Genomic DNA, 25,931 nt, shown 5'->3' with positions numbered 1-25,931 from the left:
CAAATATTACCTAACTGTAAGTCTACTTTTAATGAAACTCTCAACATGACTTATCAGTTATCATTAATGTTCCTGCAAACAGACTCCTTGAAGACCCCCTACATAAATATCCATGTACTATCCAGCTAGACTAGTGTGTCTGTCCCTGAAAATATTCCTGCATGTGTGATTGTTCATGTCTCATCTGCAGGAAACAAACAGGAAGTGAGTGAAAGACACAGGAAATGATTCCAGCTCTTCCTCCTATATCAGACATTTGTCGTGTCCAAATTCATGAGCTGCATCCTCCTGAGGACCCGGCCTTCGCGGTCTACGTGGGCCGGGTCCTCAGGAAGTTGGGTAAGCCGGAAGTAAACGGCTGTGGAATTGGACGGTCTAGCCTTCTACTCCCGCCCTTAAATCAGAGTATTTCCGGCCGTCAGCACCACGGCACGAAAATCGAAAATGGACCCCGAAATCTTTCTCCGTTTTTTGTGTTCATTTTTAATTATCAACGATCGAAAAAAAACTGTCTCGCGGTCGTCATCGCCGGCATGTTTTGTACTCCAGGCTCATCAGAGAAAATCATATCCAGGTAAAACTATTAATCTAGACGCATTTAGGAATTACTTAGCTAGTTTTATGGATAATTTCAGTGACTGAATGACGGCGGTCATTCAAAATATATGAACAAAATCCCTTAGAAAATGTTCTTCTATAAGTTTACATTTATTTTCAGTTATTCATATGATCTGTTACTTATTTTTGTACATAAAATTGCAGTAAAATTGTCAGAAAGCCAAAAACAGGGTTATTTTTGAGTTCACAAAAAAGCTTAGCTACACAGATGAAATGTATAAAATGTTATTTCTCAGTGTTAGTATATTTTACTCAAGCTTAGTAATCAGAATAATGCTTTGATGTCATAAAATAAATGAAGTCATACCTTTCTATTAAAACTGATTATGCTGTTCTCCACCTTTTCCTTAACCAGACAAGGCCGTTGTACTGCAGGATTAACCAAAGTGTACCAGTCCTGGACCGTTTTTTTAGCCAGGAGGATCCAAGGCCTGATTTTCGGCTAAGCAGGGAGTCTCTGGCAGTGTTGTTAAATCTCCTGAACCAGGATCGGCGGCATGGATGGGGTGCCACAATTGAGATACTGGTGTTACTTTTCTGGTTGGCAAGTGGAGCATCCTACAGGGTGGTCTCAAGAGTGTTTGGGATGCCGCGTTCTACTGTCCACTACATCGTCCACCGAGTCACGAAAGAGGTGTTGGCCATTCGCTACCAGGTCATCCACCTCCCAACAACCCCAGAGGACCTGGAGGTAGTGTCCCGTGGGTTTGCAGGGCTGGCACGCCACAGAGCCTTTATGAAAGCGGTGGGTGCAATTGACGGCTGCCACATACGCATCAAGTGTCCAAGTGGCCCTGATGGTCAGTGCTATAGGAACAGAAAACTGTTTCCATCAATCATCTTGCAGGCGGTTTGTGACCATCGGGGCCGCTTCATCGACACATACGTGGGCTGGCCTGGGTCGGTGCATGATTCCAGGGTGCTCCGCCACAGCCCACTGTACAGACAGTCAGTCTACCCTCCTCCAGGGCATTTCATCCTCGCAGATGGAGGGTACCCATGCCTCCAGCGTCCACTCCCCCTCATCACACCCTACAAGAGGCCAGTCCAAGGTGTGGGAGCCCAGCGCTTTAACAGCCATCATTCCAGGGCACGCTCCATAATAGAGCGTGCTTTTGGGATGATGAAGAACAGGTTCAGGGCCATCTTCCTGCAAGCGCTGGAGGTGCACCACACCTTTGTACCTCATGTAAGTGACCACCCAATGTCAAATTAATTGTGTGTGCATATACATATATATATGTATGTGTGTTTGTGTGTGTGTGTATGAAAGAATGTGTATATGTATATCACTACAGGTAGTAACAGCATGTGCCATCCTCCACAACATTTGCCTCAGTGCTGGTGACATTGTGGCTCCTGAGGATGAACCTGAGGAAGATGGAGCAGAGGATGAGGGGGAGGCTGGATTGGAGGCAGTCAGTGGTGCTCTGTGGCGGGACCAGCTGTCTGCCGAGGTGTCTGCCCTGGAGGAGGTACCACCAGACCATGACTACTGTTAACAGGCAAGTAAACATTTATCTAAGCATCTTTTTAATACCATTTTTTCAAACTGTTGTCTGCTACAGAGTCACAAGTATTATACTAGTAGTGAATCCACTTTCTCTGGTTTGCATATTTCTGAAAAACCTCTTAGTGGTGTGGCAGCCGTCGATTGAGTCAGCCCTGCAAACCCGTGGATGGACGATGCAGTGGACAGAGGGAGGAAGCATCCTAAAACTCTTTGCAGACCACCCTGTGCGATTCTCCACTTTCTGACCAGAAAAGACAAACCACGGGTCACAGTCGCAGCACCCCATCCATGTCTGATCTTCTTTCGGCAACACTGCCAGAGATTTTCTGTTTGTGTGATCTTTAAAGTATATTTGAAAAAAAAAAAAAACGGTCCAGGAACAGGTCACTTTGGTTAATCCTGTGTGAAAATTTGTAAATATTTGTATATATTTTTCCTTCTCTGACTAAAATTCATTTTTTAGAAATATTCTTGTTTTATTATTATTTACCTTTGAAGAGTTTTAAATTGACATTTAAAGTTTATGTTCATACATGTTAAAAACAACTAAATAAAATGAGTTCAGCGAAATCTGTTTTCATCAATTTATTCATAGTGGAAAACTTAAAATAACACGTAGAAAAAGGTATGAAATGTATTAAAAAAAAGAATATCTGAAGGCACAACCAATTTGGGAACTAATTTTCATTAATCAAAAACTTTTAGTATGACATAACAAATAGAACAAAGTAAGAACATATCTGAATATATTTTTAACTTATTTAGGAACTAATCTTTCTAGTATGGAAAAAAGTCTGTCCATCCTGTCCCTGCTCTCCTGTTCTCTCCTCTCCTCAGCCTCCCTTTGGTACTGCATGTCCTCTTTGATGAGCTCAAGGAGCTCATCCTGTCTGTCCCTTCTCCTCTTCCTTCCCGTTGCTGCTGGCTGACCTCCTTCCTCATCTGTCTCCTCTTCCATCTCACTTTGGTCACCCACTGCTGTACTTGGCCCTGGAGTGTCCTCAGGGAGAGAGGAAATAAGGACAGGGGGCCTAATGGAAGGCCTCTGTCCCATCACCTCATCCATGAGGCCAAACCAGGGCCAAGTAGCAGCAGTGGGCTTCCCACTGACTCCCTCACCTGACCCTGGACACTTGCAATCCTAATGGCAGAGGAAATCAGAAATGACAGACAAATGTAAACAATACAACTTTTAGTAAATGTGCATTTATTAAATTTCATTCTTAATGCAGGCTAGAGAAACTGATCAGGAAGGCTAGCTCTGTGGTCGGCATGAAGCTGGACACTCTGGTGACAGTGGCAGAGAGAAGGACACTAAAGAAACTGCTGGACATTATGGACAATGCCAGGCATCCTCTGCACACGGCCATAAACAACCAGACGAGTCTGTTCAGTGACAGGTTGCTTCTCCCCAAGACAAGAACTAACAGACTTAAAAACTCCTTTGTCCCACACGCCATCAGACTGTTTAACTCCTCTCTGGAGGGGAGAGGGAGGGGAAACAGGAGGACAAAGGAGGGGGGAACAACTAAGCTGTAGTGCCTCTTCACCTCACTGTGCAATACCTTGTGCAATACTTTTTGTAAATAGTTAATGGTGCAATAGACTCAATACTTGAAATGTGCAATTCACTTGTACTTCTGTCGGTGCTGTGCTTTTTGGAAATAGAATTTCCCAGAGGAACCCACCCGAGGGATTAATAAAGTTCTATCTTATCTCTCTCTTAAATTATCTTCTTGACAGCACACATACTTTGTATCTTTTCTTTAAGTTGTCCCACTTCTTTTTGGCCTGCAAGGTGGTGACTTTCCCTTGTAGGCCCATCTTCTCAAGAATAGTCCTGATCGCACACAAAAAAATAAGAGAAGAGAGAAAACCATGACAACTATGATAATCCCTAAATCCAAAAGTTTTCACAGCAGAACACAAGAGGAATATCGTCTGGACATCACAGGTTCTGTACAGAATGAGGGTTATTGAAACCGTACTCAGATGAATATGATGTGTAAATTGATTTATTCGTGTACCTCCATCCCACATTCGCTGAATTTTTTACCCCGGTGAAGAGGTGATCATTTTCTCCTCGAGTTTTAATAAAGTCTGCCGTTTGCTCTTTGGTCCCTATAAACATATCACAAAAACGATTGGGAAAAATGTAAGCGCCAATGGAAAACCGTGGAACCCACCATACAAGCTAGTTTACGTCCACTTTTTATGAAGATTGTTTAAATAAATATTACAAGTCTATGCAAATTCACAACCCTAACAACATAACCGCTATAAAAATTTAACTTTTGTACCACCAGATTTTCACATACTTACATTTAAAAGTGTATTCGTCTCCCGTATCCTTTTGTGCCGCCATCGTTACGTGAATGAAGTTCTGTGCAATGAATTCTGGGCTGGCAAGCTGTCGAGCTGGTGGGTGACAGACGTCACCGAAAACGTTGGAGCGATTTTGAAAATATGTGGTGTCTTGATAAACTGAGCAGATATTTGAAGTTTACACACCCACATTCTCGCCTGAAAATATGTTAAAAGTTTATTTTGTGACCCAGAAAGATTAATAAGAGTAATTTTAAAACTTAGTAGCGGCCGCCATTAGCCGGGAACTGGAGCTTGGCTGGGCTGCGCTATGAATTCTGGGATATGGTGGGCCACGAAGGACACACCCGACCCATCCTTCAAATTCGGGGAAAAGGAGGACTCGTTTGTCGGCTGCATTCGGAGCAGTATATGAATTTGGACAGCCTTCGGCGCGTCGCTGTGACGTAATCGGTCTACAAATGCGGCCTCAGGAGGATGCAGCTCATGAATTTGGACACGTCCATTCTCTCCATACCTGAGAGTGTCCAGTCTCCAGCCTGGATCCTTCAGTCCAGCCGACAGAAGCTTCATTCCTGAGAGACCTGGATGATTGTAGCTCAGGTCCAGCTCTCTCAGATGGGAGGGGTTGGAGGTCAGAGCTGAGGCCAGAGAAGTACAGCCTTCCTCTGTGATCAGACAGCCTGACAGACTGCAGACACACAAAACAACAATCCATCTGTTATCCATCTCTATAGCAGCATAACTAAGTGATGGTTCAGGGTCACCTGATCCAGCTCTAACTATAAGTTTTATCAAAAAGGAAAGTTTGAAGCTGATCGTCAAAGTAGAGAGGGTGTCTGTCTCCTGAACTCAAACTGGGAGCTGCTTCCACACCCAGTCCAACATAGCCAGGCTTTCTTTGCTGCTTTGACAAAACCTCAAATCCCAGTCAGAGATGGTGAGCATCATCACAGTGATGATCATTTCTCTGTAACCCAGGCTTTCTGCTTCAGGATCTGTGCACGCTCACAGAACAAGGAGACCTTTAAACATCATTTCACTAAATGGATGGACTGAGCTCAGCCTACAGATGAACTGGATAAATAAAGATTTGACCTCAGTGTGCTCAGTGTTCCTGTCTATTCCTAACATATTCCTAACATGATAGCTGCACTTTAGAGCTCTAAAACTGGAACTGACACATATTTAAACTCCACATGTTACTCAGTACATTCAGTTCTGACACTCGCCCACAGTCCAACAAAGGAAACATGGAGATCACATCAGTTTGTCACCAAAGTCTAATTATTCCAGAGGGCAGTGTTGATACAACTAAAGTTATTTTTAAGCAAAGTTGAGTTTTTTATTGTCGCAGTACTTCATGTCTGAAGTATCACTTAAATGCATTACACACTGTTGATGGCAGCAAACAAACCACCCAAACAAACAGAGGTGGGAGGCTTGGGCAGACTACGTAGGATCAGCTTGTGGGAGGAGTCAGGATAAAACCAAAGAAAGACAAGCTAACAAACACCACAGTGAAGTGAGTAGCTACAAACTGCAGGCTGATTAGTGTTGTTGAAGAAGTCGGTCTGAGGAACGTTCTTAGGATCAACAAATGACGGCATGTATGAGCCTCCCTCAAGACGCACCATCACAAGAAGAACACATGAGCTGTAGAAAAGGGAGAGACTATGAAAGCCACGGCGTTACAACGTGCACCAGCTGTTGGTCTCTGGAGACTACTGGGCGTGGCTGGGTAACCATGGTTACTTGGGAGTTACAGTACATGATATTAATGAAGAGTGGGAGCTGCGTTCTATAGCAAACAATTTGTTATGAGGTAATCAGCTGATCTTAGTTTAACCGGAAGCCCTTCACAATAATTGCAATGCCTTTATTTTGTACAACTACCATCAGTTCGTCTGTACTGATGGTAACTTAAAGTCACACTAATGTCGTTTAGTTTCTATAGTTTATGTAGTGGAAGTATACTACAGTACCCTGATCACTGATAGGACAGATTTATGTAGATATACACCTTTGTGTTTAACATTACTGCATTATAGTACTGTGATCTTTGTCCTTATATATGGCTATATTAGCTATACTGATGTACGTACATATAACTGGATATGTAACTTATCTATTCATCTTATTTGTCATGTATTTGTATTGTGTACTTCCTTTTTGTAAGAAACCACACACATGATCACAGCCGCAAGAATCAATCAGTGAAAGAATAAAGTGTCTCAAACCAAACCTTAAGCTCTTTATTCCACATGCTGGGATCATTTGGCCTTCAGTGGTGTTCTGGCTGACACACCGGAGTGACCAGAGTGCTAAAGAGTGAATCGGACACACCAGTGTCATCTCTGATATCTCCACTACATTTAATCGTCCTTCAGCTTGTGGCTGCCGTTAGCTGGTCTGCTAGTTAGCTGATTTGCTATTTAGCCGGTGTGCTAGTTAGCTGGTGTGCTAGTTAGCCGGTTCGCTAGTCAGCTGGTGTGCTGACCAGCGAACCAGTAGGTTACAAGATGAGCTTGTCTGTCTGATGAGCCAGCTCTCTCTGTCTTGGTCATTTTGTCCTTGGGCAAAACCTAACCTACCACTACAACTGTAGCTTACCTCCACCAGTGTGTGAATGTGAGAGTGAATGAATACAGGGAGTGCAGAATTATTAGGCAAATGAGTATTTTGTCCACATCATCCTCTTCATGCATGTTGTCTTACTCCAAGCTGTATAGGCTCGAAAGCCTACTACCAATTAAGCATATTAGGTGATGTGCATCTCTGTAATGAGAAGGGGTGTGGTCTAATGACATCAACACCCTATATCAGGTGTGCATAATTATTAGGTAACGTCCTTTCCTTTGGCAAAATGGGTCAAAAGAAGGACTTGACAGGCTCAGAAAAGTCAAAAACAGTGAGATATCTTGCAGAGGGATGCAGCAGTCTCAAAATTGCAAAGCTTCTGAAGCGTGATCATCAAACAATCAAGCGTTTCATTCAAAATAGTCAACAGGGTCGCAAGAAGCGTGTGGAAAAACCAAGGCGCAAAATAACTGCCCATGAACTGAGAAAAGTCAAGCGTGCAGCTGCCAAGATGCCACTTGCCACCAGTTTGGCCATATTTTGGAGCTGCAACATCACTGGAGTGCCCAAGAGCACAAGGTGTGCAATACTCAGAGACATGGCCAAGGTAAGAAAGGCTGAAAGACGACCACCACTGAACAAGACACACAAGCTGAAACGTCAAGACTGGGCCAAGAAATATCTCAAGACTGGTTTTTCTAAGGTTTTATGGACTGATGAAATGAGAGTGAGTCTTGATGGGCCAGATGGATGGGCCCGTGGCTGGATTGGTAAAGGGCAGAGAGCTCCAGTCCCACTCAGACGCCAGCAAGGTGGAGGTGGAGTACTGGTTTGGGCTGGTATCATCAAAGATGAGCTTGTGGGGCCTTTTCGGGTTGAGGATGGAGTCAAGCTCAACTCCCAGTCCTACTGCCAGTTTCTGGAAGACACCTTCTTCAAGCAGTGGTACAGGAAGAAGTCTGCATCCTTCAAGAAAAACATGATTTTCATGCAGGACAATGCTCCATCACACGCGTCCAAGTACTCCACAGCGTGGCTGCAAGAAAGGGTATAAAAGAAGAAAAACTAATGACATGGCCTCCTTGTTCACCTGATCTGAACCCCATTGAGAACCTGTGGTCCATCATCAAATGTGAGATTTACAAGGAGGGAAAACAGTACACCTCTCTGAACAGTGTCTGGGAGGCTGTGGTTGCTGCTGCACGCAATGTTGATGGTGAACAGATCAAAACACTGACAGAATCCATGGATGGCAGGCTTTTGAGTGTCCTTGCAAAGAAAGGTGGCTATATTGGTCGCTGATTTGTTTTTGTTTTGTTTTTGAATGTCAGAAATGTATATTTGTGAATGTGGAGATGTTATATTGGTGTCACTGGTAAAAATAAATCATTGAAATGGGTATATATTTGTTTTTTGTTAAGTTGCCTAATAATTCTGCACAGTAATAGTCACCTGCACACACAGATATCCCCCTAAAATAGCTAAAACTAAAAACAAACTAAAAACTACTTCCAAAAACATTCAGCTTTGATATTAATGAGTTTTTTGGGTTCATTGAGAACATGGTTGTTGTTCAATAATAAAATTATTCCTCAAAAATACAACTTGCCTAATAATTCTGCACTCCCTGTAGTGGGATTGTAAAGGGTCTTTGAGGGTCTCGAAAAGCGCTATATAAATGCAATCCATTATTATTATTAAGAGCATCTTTAGGCCTGACTGTGCTCATCCTTCCTCCAACCTCTCCTTACCAAAGATAACAACTACATCAGTATTAGCTCAATAACAATTTCTGCAATTCAATTGTGGACATTCATTTTTAAACCTTGCGTAAAACGATAAAACCTCAAAGTCTGAGCATTATTCTTTGTGCAAACAGCTCTTGCAGGTTCCCCCGGAATTAGGTTATTTTTATTATTTAATTACTTTCCTTTAAGCAGCTGTTCAGGCTACTAAACTCATCCCAGAAATAACAAGTGACACCATTAATAGTAGAGGTGGGAATCACCATACAACTCGCGATACGATATTATCACAATACTTAACGCACGATACGATATTATTGCGATTTTTAAAAATATTTTGCGATATTTAAATTCTGCACATAAAGGTAAACTTTATCAATATTCATTTTATCTAATATCAAAGTCTCACACTCAGTCTTTCTCTCATTTCAGTCAGTTTTATTGTTGACAAACTGAACGGTTTGTATTACAGTCTAGTCCAACTTAACTGAATGCAACCATCTGGTACAATTATAGCTATTCTGAACTATGCAATTTATGAAAACTATGCAGCCCCTTCAGCAACTGAAGAATTTGAAAGTAAATTTAAAAAAATATATAATTTTACATTAAATAAAAAAGTTTCAAACTTAATTAAAATTAAACATGTCTTAAATTAAAATAAGTAAACTGTCATGTTTATTGCTGCCAAAAAAAAAGTTAAACACATTTGGACAGTGAAGGAATGTCAGGATTGTTGCTCAGAAAAAGGATCAACATGCTCTGAAGTCAACATGCTCTGACTCCAGAGCATGTTGACTTCAGAGAAAAAATTGTTTGTAACAAAATATCGATTTCTGCTGTCCCTGTATCGATACATTATTAGCAAACAAAATATCACGATACTACACAGTATCGATTTTTTCCCCCACCCCTAATTAATAGCGGAGCTAACTTTAACAGGTGAAACTGATTTGACCTATAAGGCTACTGCAGTTACTTCTTATCAGGTTTAGTAGGGAAGACATCTGGATGAGGTAGTTAGTAGTATGTAGTTAGTACCGGGCGACTCCCCTCCCCCACATCGGCACCAGAACCCTGTATTATCTACAGGGTAAGACTGCCTGTTTTATCAAACTATGGCCATTACTACTGTGATCATTTGCAGCCCAGTGTGCCGCTCTCTCTGCTGGGATGAACCACTGGAGCTCACCCAGTCATCCCTTTCTTTCTCTCAAGAAGAAGTGAAATAAATATATTTATTATGTTACGAGTCTAATATTCTTTAAATCAAACTGTAATGAATAAATCAAGCAAGAAGATTTGGTGGCTCCACGTGTTGTAGAAGAAAAGATAAACATCTCATTTTGAGAAATCAGCCTTTAAAATTAAGTACTGTGAATAAAAAACAAACAGCGAGCCAATCAGCAGTCGCCAATATCCTCCTAATTTCATTCACAAAGAAATCAAATATATATATTATGGGCCCAAAGGAGCCTAAATCTTTAAATTAGGCAGTACGTGAAGTATTTTTTTAAATAAACAAAGACATGACTATAACAACTTTTAGTAATTCAGAGTCCAATTATCCACTCAAATGTGAATAAAAGTTCACTTGACAGCTGTAAAAGTTACCTGTTTATACAATAATATAATTCACATTTCAAATGATCATCTGTGGAAAAGTTTGAATCCTGACCTGAGAGTTTCCACTGCACACTGTGAACTCTTTAGTCCAGCGGACAGAAGCTTCACTCCTGAATCCTGCAGGTCAGAGTTACTCAGGTCCAGCTCTCTCAGACTGGAGGACTGGGAGCTGAGGACTGAGCACAGAGCTTCACAGCTTCTCTCTGACAGGTTACAGCCACTCAGTCTGAAAAATAAAAGACAATCTATAAAACAAGTACTCATGTAGAGTTTGTTAATACATTTCAAAACATTAAATGTTGACTTTCTATTTTTAAAGGAAACATAAACATACTAAGATACAACATCATATGTATGAACTTTAATTAATAATTCTAAAAACTAAATGTTTTCTGATCTGACCTCAGAGTATTCAGTTTACAGTTTAAACGTTGTAGTCCAGCAGACAGAAGCTTCACTCCTGAATCCTGCAGCTTTCTGATACTCAGGTCCAGCTCTGTCAGACTAGAGGACTGCGAGCTGAGAACTGAGGACAGAGCTTCACAGTTTTCCTCTGAGAGTTTACAGATGTTAAGTCTGAAGATAAAAACATGAATAAAGATTGTTGTTAAAGTGTAATCAAGGTGCAATAGCTTATTGTCTTGTGCTGAGCAGGTTAGTAAAACTTCTGTTTAACTTTGAAATGAATAAAAATGCTATGAAACAAGGATAACTGGATAAAGACATAAACAAAAACAAACATCAAACACATAAACAAACAGAACTAAACAGAATACAAATTGATCTGACCTCAGAACATTCAGTTTGGCATGTGGACTCTCCACTGCAGCAGACAGAAGCTTTACTGCTGAAGCCTTCAGGCTGTTGGTACTCAGGTCCAGCTCTCTCAGACTACAGGACTGGGAGCTGACCACTGACAGCAGATTTTCACAGCCTTTCTCTGAGACGTTACAGCTGCTCAGTCTGTGAGAGAAAGGAAAAAAACAAAAACAAAAAAAAAAAAAACAATATATGTGATCAAATTAAATTTGTTTATATGTTGAACCTTTTTTTATTTTTTTATTTTAAACCTATGAGACTATGAGTGCTACCAGTCCAGTGCACATGATTGGTACCTTGATGGTACCTTGCTCAGGGGTACCACAAGGTAACTATTCGGTGGATTCGACCCCTGACCTTATGATCATGGGGCGACCACTCTGCCTACTGAGCTAATAATTCTGTGTACACTGTCATACAATATTAACTAAAACAATTATTTTAGAAAATTTTAGTAATTCAATAATCATGCTCATTACCTGTGTATTGTGAATAACACTTGATTTTAAACACTAGCTGTATAAAACTCTTCCTGTTAAAGGTGTGTATAAAGGAGATGAGCTGAAATGCAGACTTCATGGAGAATGTTTGCTGTCAGCATATATCAAAGACAAAGCAGAGATCCATCCAGTCTCTTCCACTAAGCCCACAGAGGGACAGACAACCACTCTCACTCACACCTGCATGAAGTTTAGATCACCAGGTAACCTAACTGCATGTCTGTGGACAGTGGGAAGAAACTGTAGAGGACCCAGAGTGAACCCACTGTAATTCTGTGATAACACTGGTTATGGAAGCCTTACAGTTACATATGGTTACTGACAAGAAACACGACCTTAGAGGCAATTTCAGTAATGAAGACCGAAGTTCTCCCTCCATACAGGATGAAAACATGACAGCACAGCAGAGATTTATATTTAAAAAGGGAGAGTGTGCACTGAAAGTGAGATACAAACTTGAACTTAAATTATGAACATCAGAAAAAGATGTAGGTGAAGTCTGGCAGGTGAAGTTTGTGCTTTAGAATAAAACAACCAAACTCCTGGAGTTGGAGACAAGTGAACAAGCTGAGGATAATAAACCTGTCAGAGGGGCTGAAGCATCAGAGCTCATGTTCTTATAGGCTGGGTCTGGATTGTCCTTTGATAAGAGTTACAGAACAAAGTGTGTTTTAGAAATGCTGGAGTGAAACATTAAAACTACCATATATTTACTGAGTGACTGATGATCATTTAATTTACTATTTTAAAAAAATGTTACAGTGCTCTTTGAACTCAGCATTTCTGATTTATTTCCCATGATTTTAACAATGAAGCGATCACAACAGATTTACTCACAGAGCTTTGTTGGAGGCTTTGACCACTGGCAGCATTCTCAGAAGAGCCTCCTCTGAAGCAGAGTATTTCTTGAAGTCAAACTCATCCAGATCTTCTTCTGATGACAGTAAGATGAAGGTCAGAGCTGAGCACTGAGCAGGAGACAGTTTACCTGTGGAGAGACTTCCTGAAGTCCTGTATTGTTGGATCTCCTCCACTAGAGAACGATCATTCAGTTCATTCAGACAGTGGATCAGATTGATGCTTTTCTCTGCAGACAGATTCTTACTGAGCTTCTTCTTGATGTACTGGACTGTTTCCTGATTGGTCAGTGAGCTACTTCCTGTCTGTGTCATCAGGGCTCGTAGGAGAGTCTGATTGGTCTGCAGGGAAAGACCCAGGAGGAAGCGGAGGAACAAGTCCAGGTGTCCATTTGGACTCTGTAAGGCCTTGTTCACAGCACTCTGGTGGAGAGATTGTAGGTTTGGTTTGTTAAATAATTTAGATTTCTTGGATGTTGTTTGTTGTTGTTCCAGCAGATTGAGTCCAGAGTTGATGAAGGTCAGATGGACATGAAGAGCAGCCAGCAACTCCTGAACACTCAGATGGATGAAGCAGAACACCTTGTTCTGGTACAGTCCTCTCTCCTCTTTAAAGATCTGTGTGAACACTCCTGAGTACACTGAGGCTGCTCTGATATCGATGCCACACTCTGTCAGGTCTGATTCATAGAAGATCAGGTTTCCTTTCTGCAGCTGATCAAAAGCCAGTTTTCCCAGAGACTCCATCATCTTCCTGCTCTCTGGACTCCAGTGTGGATCTGTCTCAGCTCCTCCATCATACTTGACCTTCTTCACTTTGGCCTGAACCACCAGGAAGTGGATGTACATCTCAGTCAGGGTCTTGGGCAGCTGTCCTCCCTCTCTGGTTTCCAGCACATCCTCCAGAACTGTAGCAGTGATCCAGCAGAAGACTGGGATGTGGCACATGATGTGGAGGCTTCGTGATGTCTTGATGTGGGAGATGATCCTGCTGGCCTGCTCCTCATCTCTGAACCTCTTCCTGAAGTACTCCTCCTTCTGTGGGTCAGTGAACCCTCTGACCTCTGTCACCATGCCAACACAGACAGGAGGGATCTGATTGGCTGCTGCAGGTCGTGTGGTTATCCAGAGGCGAGCAGAGGGAAGCAGTTTCCCCCTGATGAGGTTTATCAGCAGCACATCCACTGAGGTGGACTTTCTAGGGTCAGTTAGGATTGTAGTTTTGTGGAAGTCCAGAGGAAGTCGACACTCATCCAGACCATCAAAGATGAACACAACCTGGAAGTCTTCAAAGCTGCAGATTCCTGCTTCTTTGGTTTCAGTAAAGAAGTGATGAACAAGTCCCACCAAGCTGAACTTTTCCTCTTTCAGCACATTCAGCTCTCTGAAAGTGAATGGAAATATGAACTGGATGTCCTGGTTGGCTTTGTCTTCAGCCCAGTCCAGGCTGTATTTCTGTGTTAAGACTGTTTTCCCAATGCCAGCCACTCCCTTTGTCAGCACTGTTCTGATTGGTTCGTCTCTGCCAGGTGAGGCTTTAAAGATGTCTTCTTGTCTGATGGTTGTTTCTGGTCTGTCTGGTTTCCTGGATGCTGTTTCAATCTGTCTGACCTCATGTTCATCATTGACCTCTGCAGTCCCTCCCTCTGTGATGTAGAGCTCTGTGTAGATCTGATTCAGGAGGGTTGGGTTTCCTGCTTTAGCGATGCCCTCAAACACACACTGGAACTTCTTCTTCAGGGTGGATTTAAGGTTACGATGACAAACAGCAGCTGGAAGTTCTGAATAATAATAATAAAAATACAACTTTAACAATCATATTTTACAAAATGCTGATGACAATTTCTGACCCACTGAGAAATGACTGAACACACTGGTGTCACAAGTGTCTCATTTATCCAGCAGCTTAAATCTTTAGATAAATCCTCTTACGTCTCTGCAGACGGTCAGCCAGCTCCTCCTGCTTCATTCTCCTCAGGAAGTCCACTGTGATCTTCACAAATGCCTCTCTGCTGTTTCTCCTCTGCTCATCATCCTCCCTCTGAAACTCCAAGCACTGGGGCTTATTTGGATTCAGAGTCTTCTGGATCTTCTTCAGCTCGTTCTTCACAAAAGTGATGATGTTGTCCTCCAGCAGCTGGAACAGAATATTTATGAATGACCCACCACTCTGAACTTTAGTCCACACAACATCCACTTCTTTACGATCAAGGGGCATATCATCCACGAACTCTTTACCAATTATAGGTTTGACTTTATCTGATTAACTGAGACTTTGTCCACAACTCCATGATCCCAAAACGTTGATGCTGTTCATATGAATGCAGCGATTTCAGTGGGAGAAACATTTCACTGGTGTTCAGAGCTGAACTACCAACAGGTTGATGATCAAAGCCAGAAACTTGGAGATGTTTCAGGTGACTGAGTTGATCGTACAGACAACTGGTCTTAAAGGTTCACTCTGTTTACACATACAGATCAGTATTTAAGGTTTGACTCTCATCATCCACTGGAGCACAAACTGGGCGTCATCAGGACACTACAACACAGAACAAACACCATCCCCACAGACACAGCAGCCAGCGAAGCAGAAGAACTTCACATCAAGAAGGTCCTGAGTAAATGTGAACGCTGGTTTGAGGGCGGAGTCAAGGAGGCCATTTAAGTGAAAGGGAAAGACCATCTCTGAATGGAGGAGGGGCCTAAGGGTACAACTGTCACCATCTTACATGCTGTGATTGCAGCCATTCCCCAGCTCTCTGTGAACTGGACTCATGACCATTGATCAACAACCATTGATCAATGGTCCTGACAATATGCGTACCAATGATCAATGAACTGACCTCCCAGCACATTGTTCCTTCAGTGGGCTGGTTTCAGTCATACAAATGTCCTGTTTATGAGATTGAAACCTGCAGTCAGCTGAGACTGAAGAAGTCACCTGATGATGATGAAACGTTTCTCCCACTGAAAACATCCAGATGAACAGAATCAAGCTTTTTGGGATTTACGTACCTGGATGATTGAGCATCAAGACACAACTCTGTGACTTTTCTCAGATGAATAAATCAGTTATTTTATCTACTGTGTGTCAACTGGCTGAACCTCCTCCAACTGTCTACTGTCTCCCTAAACTCAACAATGACTTAGTGATCTATCCATTCTCTGACCAAACACATCCTGCTGCAGGAGGTTAACATAGCAGCCAATGATGATCCCACTCACTGTGAACAACACATTTGGACCTGATTTGCTGCTCTGGTTTACACGTGAACTTCCACTGCTGCTGTCACCAACTTGAGAGGCTCTACAGAAAAACTGGACTTGTCCATAAAAATCATAAACTACATTACAAGGACAGCATTGCTCAATCAACTCTAATTACTACTGACATGTTATCTCTTCTAACTAAGGTACAGACACTCAAACTTGCTGCTTTCAGTGAGAAGTCAAATGTCTGAATATGAGCTGGAAGCTGCTGAGAGTCCTCCTCCTTCCCGTGGGGTTTACTTCCTCTACTACTTTCACTATAAACACGCCCCTTTCATGCACCTGCAGAGGGCCACCAGCAGATGGAGCTGTCTTAAACAAATCCACTTGGATAGTTAGCTGTAGATGATTTTATCAGTATGATTGTAGGACTTTGAGTTATTCTTCAGATTTATTTAAACTCTTATATTGTGCACAAGTGTTGAGCGACCCATAATTTCTCTGTACTTTTCATAAGAGCAGCCACACTTTCAGCTAGTTTTTGTTTTTTTAAGAGCTCAAAGATATTGAAGAAACAGTTATTCAGCTTCATCCCCACTGATCTCGACTACAAACTGTTTCACTTTGGTTTCTGTTTAAAGCCTCGATGTTTAAAACGTTTCCCTGTGATCATATTTGCACCGTCTGATTTCAAAGTTTGTTTCTTTTGGTCATTTAGTCCACAGAGTCCTTGGTGTTCTGAAAGGGACCTATAAATAAATGCATTATTATTAATAATAAAGTAGTTGTTGTACATGTACAGACCATAAATATGGAGTCCAGCTGTGTTTGATGCTGCTGGGCAGACTGACCACTGGGAACCTCTGAGCTCTGCTGCTCCACTCTGTGGAAGAACCATGAAGGATTAGATCAACACAGGATAAAGATCCAGGAGTTTCTGCTCAAATAACTTCATCTGAATCAAGTCTGTCAAGTTTTAGACTCTCAGATTCTGAAGATATATTTTCTGTTTTCTATGAACTTTCTTTCATCAGTGATGGAAGTGATGATGCTGCAGAAGCTCAGAGGAAACTTTGAGAAAACTGTGATGAACCATCAACTAATGCTCTCAGGAGGCCAAAGGTCCCTGAATGTAACTGTGCAGTAGATTCATCGAGTGTTTGAAACCTGACCACTTCCATATGTTTTCATTCTAACATTAGAGGTCCTTTTCTCATTGCTTTGATTTGAGTTTTCATTTGAGTTTTCTGAGTCTCGTATTTGGAGTCGAGTCTAATCAATGATCTGACAGAAGAACATTAAAAAGGATTTAGCAGTGCTGTCAAAATTAACATGTAGGGTTAGGGGTTCATCTGTTATCATGATTAACATGATAAAAACCTTTAACACGACACATCTGGAGAGCAGAACGACTCAAAATCCCTGAAATGTTTCTATCAACGCACTTCGAGCAGTTTGTCCGAGTAGAGTTACCTTTGCACACGTGCAGATGTGCAGCACATCTGTTAGTGATGGCAGCTGAACCAATCAGCTCAATATGGAAGATGACAAACACACACTGACCTCCCGATGGAAAGTTTGAGCATTAAAAAAATAACAAGGCGGACCAGCCGACCAACATGAAGGATTCTGCACATCGTGACAGAAGGAATTTTCTTTTCACCGAAGCACTTCCAGCTTAAAATATCACAACGATGCAAAGCACTGATGACACAACTGCCAAGTGGACAAACTGCAGACCTGTTAGTGTTGTTAATAACATAGTTTTGGTTCCTCGTGTCAAAGACTTGAAGAAGAGTGACAGAGAGTGTTAGACTGCTGCAGGATCAGTGCCACCTCCACAGACCTGTGAAGAAAATGATGGTTTGACAGATGGGCTCAGATTCAGGATCAGCTGAGGAGTTTGTGGCTGACAGAATCCTGCAGGTACAGAGCAGAGCCCATCATTAGCATGCAGGACTGTCCCTGGGGGGTCGGCTCATTCAGGAGGTTAATCAATGTTTACATGTTCAATAAACATGTTAAGTGTGTAAATTTGCCCTTTTCTCTCGAGTCTGTTTGCTCATGAAATGAACTTTGATTCGTTTACATTAAAAATGATGTTTAATGGTGATTAATCCAAATGAATCCACAGTAACCCTGTGATGAGTCTGATTAAACATTTTCATTAACAGCAGTAATATAGATTATATATTATTATATATTAGTGCACACTTAGCTTTTAGTATATATGTTTGTTACAAAGTTGTATTTACAGCAGAGAAGCTGAGTTAAAGACTGAAAACTATTCAAAGTCTCTTTGAATTGAAGCGTTTAACATTCTTTGTGTTTATTCTGCATTGACTTCATTATATGGTGTAAACGTCTGTTACAGGCTTAAATATAAAGTTGGAAAAATGTAACTGCAGCTATTGATCAAGTAATTGTGATTAATCAGGATTAATGACAGAAGATTGTGTCATTAATTAGTCATGTTTTAATCTACTGACAGCACTAGTGTTCACTCTGGTGCCTCCAACTGTTTTACGCCCTTTCAACACCTTCGTGGTCAAAAGTGTACACGCACAAAATCTACAATAAAACCCTCACGCAGCAATAGGACAGACACACAATCCATTTATCTCTGTGTCTCAAACACACACACACGTGTATTCAAAGCCTCGATTTGTTCATATTTCATCTGTTGTGTTTTTATCTTCAGCGTTTTCAGTGTTGCTGCATTTACACCAAAAATGTTTCCATTGATGAATCAGATTGATTTGAATGTGTTTCATCCATACAAATCCCTCCCTGGTGGTCACATGACTCTATAACATAACAGGAGTCATGTGACAAGAGTTTCATGCTGTAAAATGTCACAATGGTTGAATGTGGTGGAGTAAAAATGTGAGATATCAACTACTTTTCTTCAATATGAAATGTTTGCAGGGCCTGACAGGAAGTGGACGGACGCTCTGATCACTTCCTGTTTGCTGAAGTGGGTTTTCAGTTGTTTAGAAACCAAAGGCTTGTTTTAAAAGACAGTTTAAATGGGACTGAGGGAACGACGTGTTTGTAGTTTATATCCAACAACATCGAGCAGTTTAATCAAAGAGTTCATGTTGCTAACAGCTCACCTCTCTGCAGCAGACACAGGCTGGGATGACCTTTAGACCAGTCACTCTGTAAGGACACAGAGCTGGGTCGAGGTCCAGGTTTGAGTCTCTGATGGATCCTGAAAAAGTTATAAATCTTCAGTAAAATTCTCATCACATATCAGCTGATATTATTGGTGTTAGCTTACCTTTTCTCAGCTGACTGTCTTTGCTCAAATCTCTTAATGGCATCTTTGACTGAGTTACTTTCACAGGACACAGAGCTGGGTGGAGGTCCAGGCTGGTTCCTGTGAAGAATGATGCAGCAGTGATGTGAGTGCTGAGCTGTGACATGGAGAAGAGTCATGGACAGTTAGAGATGGTCATCTCACCTCTGAGCTTTGGTCTGGCTCTCATGTTCCCCACACAGAGTGCTTTTAGAGGGAGGGACTCCCTCCTCTCTGTCCTCACACTGATCCATGCTGCTCAATTCACATCAGCTCACACACACTTTCTACCTGCAGAGGAAACACAAATCATTCATGTGCACATCAGCTGAAATCCTCCTTTCATCATGTGTGCTGTCCAAATATCAGCTGCTTCTTTCCTGCTTCATCTCAGTGTCAGCTGGATGCAGTCAGACAGCAGTGTGAGGCAGAGGAAGCTGCCATCAGCTGCTCTGCTATCAGTCCACTAGATGGAGCCTGAAGCACACACGATGCATTCACTGACACACACTGATTCACTGTGACTGGAAGCTTCAGTCAGTCCAACACGTGTGAACAACATTTTAAACCTTTCAGCTGATCCAGGATTCAAAGAGGATCAGCAGAGTTAAAGCTTCACACTAATTCTTGCTGCTGAGTTTGCAGAGAACTGCACACACACTGATTCACTGCTAATGAGAAGCTTCTTCCATCCAGTAATTCATCATCCATCAGCTCTGCTGATGCTCTCAGTCCTGGACTCTGATCACACACTAAAAGCAGCTTTTTAACTCGTGTCTGTAAGAACTCTTAGTGTTAGCTTAGTGTTAGCTTAGCTTTAGCTTAGTGTTAGCTTAGCTTTAGCTTAGCGTTAGCATGCTGTGTGCTAGCTTAGCGTCAGAGCTCTGCAGGTGTCTCCTGTGTAAATATTAATCACAGTGACAGTAAAGGAGGTAAAGGGCTGTGACGTCATCACGTACGCTGCGTCCTCTGTGGGCTCTGAGTGAACTCAAAGTACAAACTACAAGTACACAAACACGAACGTAGCTCAGAGTGGCGGACACACTCGGCCTCGTTGGTCCAGCTGTGAGTCCGTTACCGTGAACTATGGAGCGGCAGATTTGTGCTGAACTAAGCTGCACACAGCTGATGTTAGCCAGGAAACATTACACACTGACTTTAATGGAGAGACCGGAAATACAAACACACACAGTTTGTTGTGTGAAGAAATCAAACACGAGCTGAACAAACAGTAAAGTTCCTAAAGACAAACTGTTAAAGGAGGAAACAAAGCAAACTTACAGTTTCTTCACACCAACAACAAGCTCCACTCCACACCTGGACACTAAACACGGACACACAGGTGAGCTGCTTCCTGGAAGGAGGCGGGACTCCACCTGAAACTCAGCACAGGTGGGAGGGGCTCAGCTCTGTGTGTGCTGATGTGTTAACTTTAAAAATATGCCGTCTGACTGCTCAGACTGAGTCAGAGTAAAGTTCACATGCTGACGTGTGGAGACATGAAACCTTGTTGTAGCTGCAGGTGTGAACACACTGATCCCAGATCAGCTCTGCTGTATTTGTAACATGAACATTTCTGCTGCAAAGCTTCAAATGTTCAGCATGTTTCTCTGTTTCCAGTCTATAGATCCAGTCACACTTTCTACCTTCACCTGTGCAGTAAAGACTGAGAGCAGAGCTGAAACCAAGCGTCCAATCAGGGAGCAGCATCAACACCTGAGCTTCATTCAGACTCTGTTATTGAAGATGTTGTTGGTACAAAGTTCATCTGCTGCTCACATGAATCCATGAAAGATTTATTTCACTGAATGTTTCTTCAAAGCTCATTTCAACCTGTTGAAGTCATGAATGAAAGTGCAGACTGAGAGTGGATCACATGATGTTTGAGGTGTGTCATGTGACATGTTCAGTATTGTCACACATGTCTAGATTGTCCCTGATATCATAACTGCTCAAACACTGATGATTATATTTGAAGAATTATTCCTGATGGCAGCAAAGTTTGAATGGAGCTCTCTGTCTGTGCTGATTTGTCGCCCTCTGGAGGTCAAAGCACAAACTGCATGATGTCACTGTAACCACCACAGAGACAGGAAGTGTTTTTATGACTGAAACACTGAAATGATGCTAACGGCTGTCGTTAGGCTCACTGACAGCAGTGCTGATGTGTTCATGTCAAACACTGGCTCAGGTCAGACTCCTTCATCCTTCTCCAGCGTGAGGCCGCCCTCAGACCCACAGGAGCTCTGACCTTTGACCTCCTGACCCTAACCATTTTAGTCTTGTTGCATCTTTAAATGCAAATCCTGTGAAATGGTCAGGGGCGGCTCTAGAGAAATTTTCTTAGGGTGGCAAAATCAAAGCCTTTTCCCCCCAAACACATATGCAGGTGGTTACATGTGGTTAAAATGATTCAAATGCAGTAAGTATGCACGTTTTTCATATAAATATAGTCTATAACTTAATTATTGTCTGTACCCACATGATTACACACTTTAGTTACATGAAACATGTGAGTTTTGATGTTATGTACTGTACAGCCTGTATATTAAATACATATGTAGCCCAATAAGTATAAACTCCAGAAAGCTACACAACATGGGGCGCTTCATTTACAAACACAAGTCTAACTTAAGTTTCACTGTTTTTGTTAGAAAACAGTCACATTGTTGCAGCTTAAATTACACAAAATGTCAGAAATCTGCACTGTCATGAACAAACATGTAAACCTCATTTTTCATGATTTGTTGGATTCACCCTCTGAGGTCTGAAACACAACCGGACATTTGTGACTCCTTTGAGTTTACGTTTGTATTTCACCCTCAGATTGTTTCATTTTATTTTTTCCTCCTCTTGCTTTGTTTGGTATCTTTTCAGCTCAACTGAATTTAGTTGTTTTTTCACTGACATACTGCATTAGTATTACTATTACTATTAATGTAACTATTACTGATCTGAAATCACACAAAGAACCTAAAATCCTAGCAGTATTTTTTACTGTAAAAAAACCACAGACGTGTTGGGTAAATGTTTATAACTTGAAATGCAAATATAAATTGTACATTTTGTAAACAGATACAACTATTTATCTAAAAATGCAGCCAATACACCTGCTGTTTTTTCATTTTCTACAACCATTTAAAATAGCACTCACCTTCCTTCATTTCCACAGTGTAACATCCACCCACCTGTGTAAAATCCAAAATTCCCATGGTGTTGTTCAAAATGTGCTCTGGCACAATCATAAGCATCGCTTGCTACTGAAAACAAGAAGAAAGCCGGTCCTGCTATGGGCTGAACCATTTGTTAATGTGGAGGGGGGGACACTATGGAATATATCCAGTTCTAGCATTTATATTCACTGCTGACTGTAACTACGCTCAAACTGTTAAACTTATTTTAATAAACAACACTGTCATATGCAAAACTGGGGTGGCACTTGGGGTGGCAAGGGATCATTTTAGGGTGGCATCTGCCACCCCATGCCACCCTTCTACATCCGCCCCTGCTGATGAAGCCAACAGGTTCGCTTCATTTGCAAAAAGCAGATATGAGTTTCTGAGGCCACAGTCTTCTGTGGCAGAAGGGGAATCAGGGGAAGCCCTGGAGGAGTCCACCACCCACCAGAAACAGGTCTGAGCTCTCACTGCAGTTGTAAAGGGGCTACACAGCCCACATGAGGCTGAGGGATGCAGCCTTCTGTCAGACTGTCACTAACACAGAGAAACACCCGTGTACACTCATACTCATGGGCACATACACCAATCAACCTAACCCCACTAACTGCTCGTCTTTGGACTGTGGGAGCCAGAGAACCCAGAGAGGACCCAGACATGGGGAGAGCATGCAAACAGCTTAGATGTTGGATTTGAACCCAGAACCTTCTTGCTGTCAGGAAACAGTGCCAACCACTTTTCCACTGTGCTGCCTGTTTGACTCTGATACACCCATTTTTGAGCTCTTAAAAACAGCCCTCCACACAACAGAGACAAACCATAAAGGACTTTGTGGCTTGTAGCAACCGAAGAAAGTTTAAGGTGCAAAATAAAGAGGTTGAAAGGAAAGTAATAAAGATGTAATTATAACAGTAATGTTGGCTGTGTATCACGTGTGGCATGTCATTGTGGGGCTGGCCTCTGTTGGGATTGAGAATATGTGATGGCGGGGGCAGGGTTGGTTACTGGGGTTTATCCTGATCTCCTGTTTAGTGGAACTGTGCTCCTTTGAATCCACAGCACTAACCTGGCACACACACATAAAATGCATCATTGCTACAGAGCACAGCAGGACTCATTATGAGTGGTGGGGCAGGCTGGATGGTGTTGAGGAGTCGTATCGCAGTGACATTGGCTCCCCTGCTTCACTCTCTCCTGCCCCACTAATGCAACTCACTAATCCCTCTGTCCCCTTTAGGTGGGGCTCACGCTGACAAGATAAAATAAGCTGCAGGACTGGTGGGTGGGGGCTGTGCTGTCAGGCCCCCTGGGTCTGCTCCTCTGTGATCCTCAGTGGGCCAGTATGCCTCTCCTGGTAGCTCCATGGGGGATGGTGTGGTGGGTTGGTGGGTGCCATGGCGACTATGTGCGGACTTCACATTTTTGTCTGCTGTGACAGCTCCTTGATCTGGGCGGGGCCAGTGGGGTGTGGGGGCTGGTAGGTCCTTTGTGGGGCTTTGGATGTTGCCTGCAGGCACGTGCAGAGGGGGGGGGCTAGAGGGGCTTGAGCACCCGCCCCTTTCCTGATGGGTGCCCAAGGTGCCCTTTTGTTGAGGCAACTTTAAAAAAAAAAAAAAAAGATTATTATTTTTTTATGTGTGTGTGTGCGGAGTCCTGTCTGTGCCCCTCAACAATAATATTTAACTATTAATCACAGTTTTGCTAAATAAAAGGATCTGGCTTGCATCAGTCACATGATCACATCTAACCAATGATCGCCCTTGACGGCAGAACGCGCTGGTTACGAGCCGGGAACGAGCTCACAAAGAGCACGCGCATTTTTAGCGGTCCGGAGCTGTAGGAGAAACACAAGTTAACTCAGAGACACAGACTGATGCGACACAACCAGTAAGTAGGTGTACAGCGTACACTGTAGTGTGTAGCACACAGGAGTATTAGCTTATTACGTACACGTTGGTAAGCTGTCTTGTTGCTACTGACGAACTGAAACAAACGAGCGTGCTGTGTGTGCAACAGCGCGACAAACATTACCTGTCCTTTTATTAACTGCACAGGTAGTGCTGGTCACAGCTGCTGGCTACCTGTGTAAGGCTGTCATGGGTCTGTAGCTCTGTCACCGTTTTAGGGAACATATTTAGTTTTAAAGTAAGTTTCCGGGCATTTCCTGCCTTTCTGGAGGGATTATATTTCACTAAAAATGATCTAATATGCATGTCCACATAATAATGATTATAATTATAATATATTAAAAAACACACGCTGTATTTTAAAGAACATACATTAAGAAGCAGATTATATTAGATTTATATTTTAAATAAGACAAAAGTTGGATTTTACAGCAGTAAAATGATTGTATCTCTACAGTTTAAACATGTAATAAGCTTTGCCCTGCACAGAGTGGATAGTGAAACACATGGAATCATCATAAATACATTATTTCATATTTATTACTTCCCCCTCCTCATTGCTTTATTATTGTAGCTCTAGTAATAAATAATAATGTAAGGATTCTGGATCAGCACCATGATGCCCATAGTATATACAGTATTCTGAAGAAGGTCTAAAGTGTCACTGTGTGCGTGCATGTGTGTGTTTTATTTAGATGGATTTAAAAAAATATTACTCATGATATAACATTGTGCAGACATGGCTGGTAAGGACATGAGGAGGAAACAGCAGGAGCTGTGTGAGGCTACTAAAGGCAGGGCTATAACATTTTTCTGTCATCATTTTATTATTGATTAAGTGCAAGAGTTGTTAGGTGTGGATAATTAGATTATAGTTTATTGCAATAGCAAGTTGTGCCTTGTTCTCAGATAGACAGCAAGTGCAGAGTGATATATGAAATGATGGGATGGAAGGAAGAAGAGAAGCAAAGAGTGATTCACAGGCAGAGCCTAAATTATTTCTCACAGTTTTTTGTTGCCTTATGGTTCCAAGCGCTGTCACCAATCTTTGCATTTTGTTATTATCTCATGACACTTGTTTAATCAGCTACCATCTCTCCTGTGGACTTTTTACTGTCTACAGTCTCAGACCAACACAGCCCTGCCCTCCAGCACTATCCACAGCAACCCCTCAACAGCAACATTGTACCCATCAGGTAAAGCATCGGCTACGTTTGCTTTGCCTTGTTGCCCATATTAGATTCTTGATGAATGTGTGTTGTTGTTATTCAGCCTGGTTCAATGTGCCCCTTTCTAACTTTGAGCACCCGCCCCTTTAAACCTCTCTGCACGGCCCTGGTTGCCTGAATATTGTCAGGCAGCTGGGTGCTGTGCCTCGACCCTTTCTTCCTTTGCATTTGTGGTTTGGTGCCATAAATGCACAACATAGAAGAGCCACCTCGACGGGACAACACTCAGCGGTTCATCTGTCTCTCTTCCACAGCATGTCTTTATCCTGTCTTCCTTCTCTCACCACAACCAATCACAGCAGATGGCCCCGCCCCTCCCTGAGCCTAGTGCCGGAGGTTTCTTCCTGTTAAAAGGGAGTTTTTCCTTCCCACTGTCGCCAAAGTGCTGCTCACAGGGGGTCATATTGTTGGGTTTTTCTCTGTATGTATTATTGTACGAGCTACCTTACAGTATAAAGCACCTTGAGACGACTGCTGTTGTGATTTGGTGCTGTGTAAATAAAACTGAATTGAATTAAGAAACAA

The 25,931-nt window shown here is 42.2% G+C and overlaps 3 protein-coding genes across 3 annotated transcripts; all 3 read right to left on the bottom strand.

The window, feature by feature from the left end:
- Positions 1 to 2,888: 2,888 nt before the first annotated feature.
- Positions 2,889 to 4,496, bottom strand: LOC146679606 (uncharacterized). Its single transcript, XM_085450400.1, has 4 exons — positions 4,454 to 4,496; positions 4,159 to 4,252; positions 3,884 to 3,971; positions 2,889 to 3,272 (listed from the first exon to the last, which is right to left on the bottom strand). The coding sequence occupies exons 1-4, from the start codon at positions 4,494 to 4,496 to the stop codon at positions 2,889 to 2,891; spliced, it is 609 nt and encodes a 202-aa protein (XP_085306526.1).
- A 236-nt stretch (positions 4,497 to 4,732) lies between these two features.
- Positions 4,733 to 11,594, bottom strand: LOC146679605 (uncharacterized). Its single transcript, XM_085450399.1, has 5 exons — positions 11,584 to 11,594; positions 11,197 to 11,370; positions 10,810 to 10,983; positions 10,460 to 10,633; positions 4,733 to 5,147 (listed from the first exon to the last, which is right to left on the bottom strand). The coding sequence occupies exons 1-5, from the start codon at positions 11,592 to 11,594 to the stop codon at positions 4,733 to 4,735; spliced, it is 948 nt and encodes a 315-aa protein (XP_085306525.1).
- Positions 11,595 to 12,559: 965 nt separating this feature from the next.
- LOC146679604 (protein NLRC3-like) lies at positions 12,560 to 20,455 on the bottom strand. Its single transcript, XM_085450398.1, has 6 exons — positions 20,376 to 20,455; positions 19,260 to 19,385; positions 19,077 to 19,175; positions 18,910 to 19,007; positions 17,640 to 17,713; positions 12,560 to 14,356 (listed from the first exon to the last, which is right to left on the bottom strand). Exons 2-6 carry the CDS (start codon positions 19,346 to 19,348, stop codon positions 12,560 to 12,562), a joined length of 2,157 nt encoding a protein of 718 aa, XP_085306524.1. The 5' UTR covers positions 19,349 to 19,385; positions 20,376 to 20,455.
- Positions 20,456 to 25,931: the final 5,476 nt, after the last annotated feature.

This window comes from Copadichromis virginalis, unplaced genomic scaffold (genome assembly GCF_057382275.1).
Source record: "Copadichromis virginalis isolate Kocher_CV1m ecotype Utaka unplaced genomic scaffold, C_Virginalis_male_GT1.1 unmapped_scaffold_1, whole genome shotgun sequence".
Lineage (NCBI taxonomy): Eukaryota > Metazoa > Chordata > Actinopteri > Cichliformes > Cichlidae > Copadichromis > Copadichromis virginalis.
This window is presented reverse-complemented; position numbering and strand designations above follow the sequence as displayed.

Coding starts and splice junctions, on each gene's coding strand:
- LOC146679606 (XM_085450400.1), bottom strand. CDS start 4,496: ATGGCGGCACAAAAGGATACGGGAGACGAATACACTTTTAAAT. Junction 4,253..4,453: donor AGACGAATACACTTTTAAAT/GTAAGTATGTGA, acceptor ATATGTTTATAG/GGACCAAAGAGCAAACGGCA. Junction 3,273..3,883: donor ACTTAAAGAAAAGATACAAA/GTATGTGTGCTG, acceptor CTCTGCCATTAG/GATTGCAAGTGTCCAGGGTC.
- LOC146679605 (XM_085450399.1), bottom strand. Junction 10,634..10,809: donor TGTAAACTGAATACTCTGAG/GTCAGATCAGAA, acceptor TTTATTTTTCAG/ACTGAGTGGCTGTAACCTGT. Junction 5,148..10,459: donor TGTGCAGTGGAAACTCTCAG/GTCAGGATTCAA, acceptor GTGTGTCTGCAG/TCTGTCAGGCTGTCTGATCA.
- LOC146679604 (XM_085450398.1), bottom strand. CDS start 19,348: ATGGATCAGTGTGAGGACAGAGAGGAGGGAGTCCCTCCCTCTAAAAGC. Junction 17,714..18,909: donor CCTGTGTCTGCTGCAGAGAG/GTGAGCTGTTAG, acceptor CTGTACCTGCAG/GATTCTGTCAGCCACAAACT. Junction 14,357..17,639: donor AACCATCATTTTCTTCACAG/GTCTGTGGAGGT, acceptor TCAGAACTTCCA/GCTGCTGTTTGTCATCGTAA.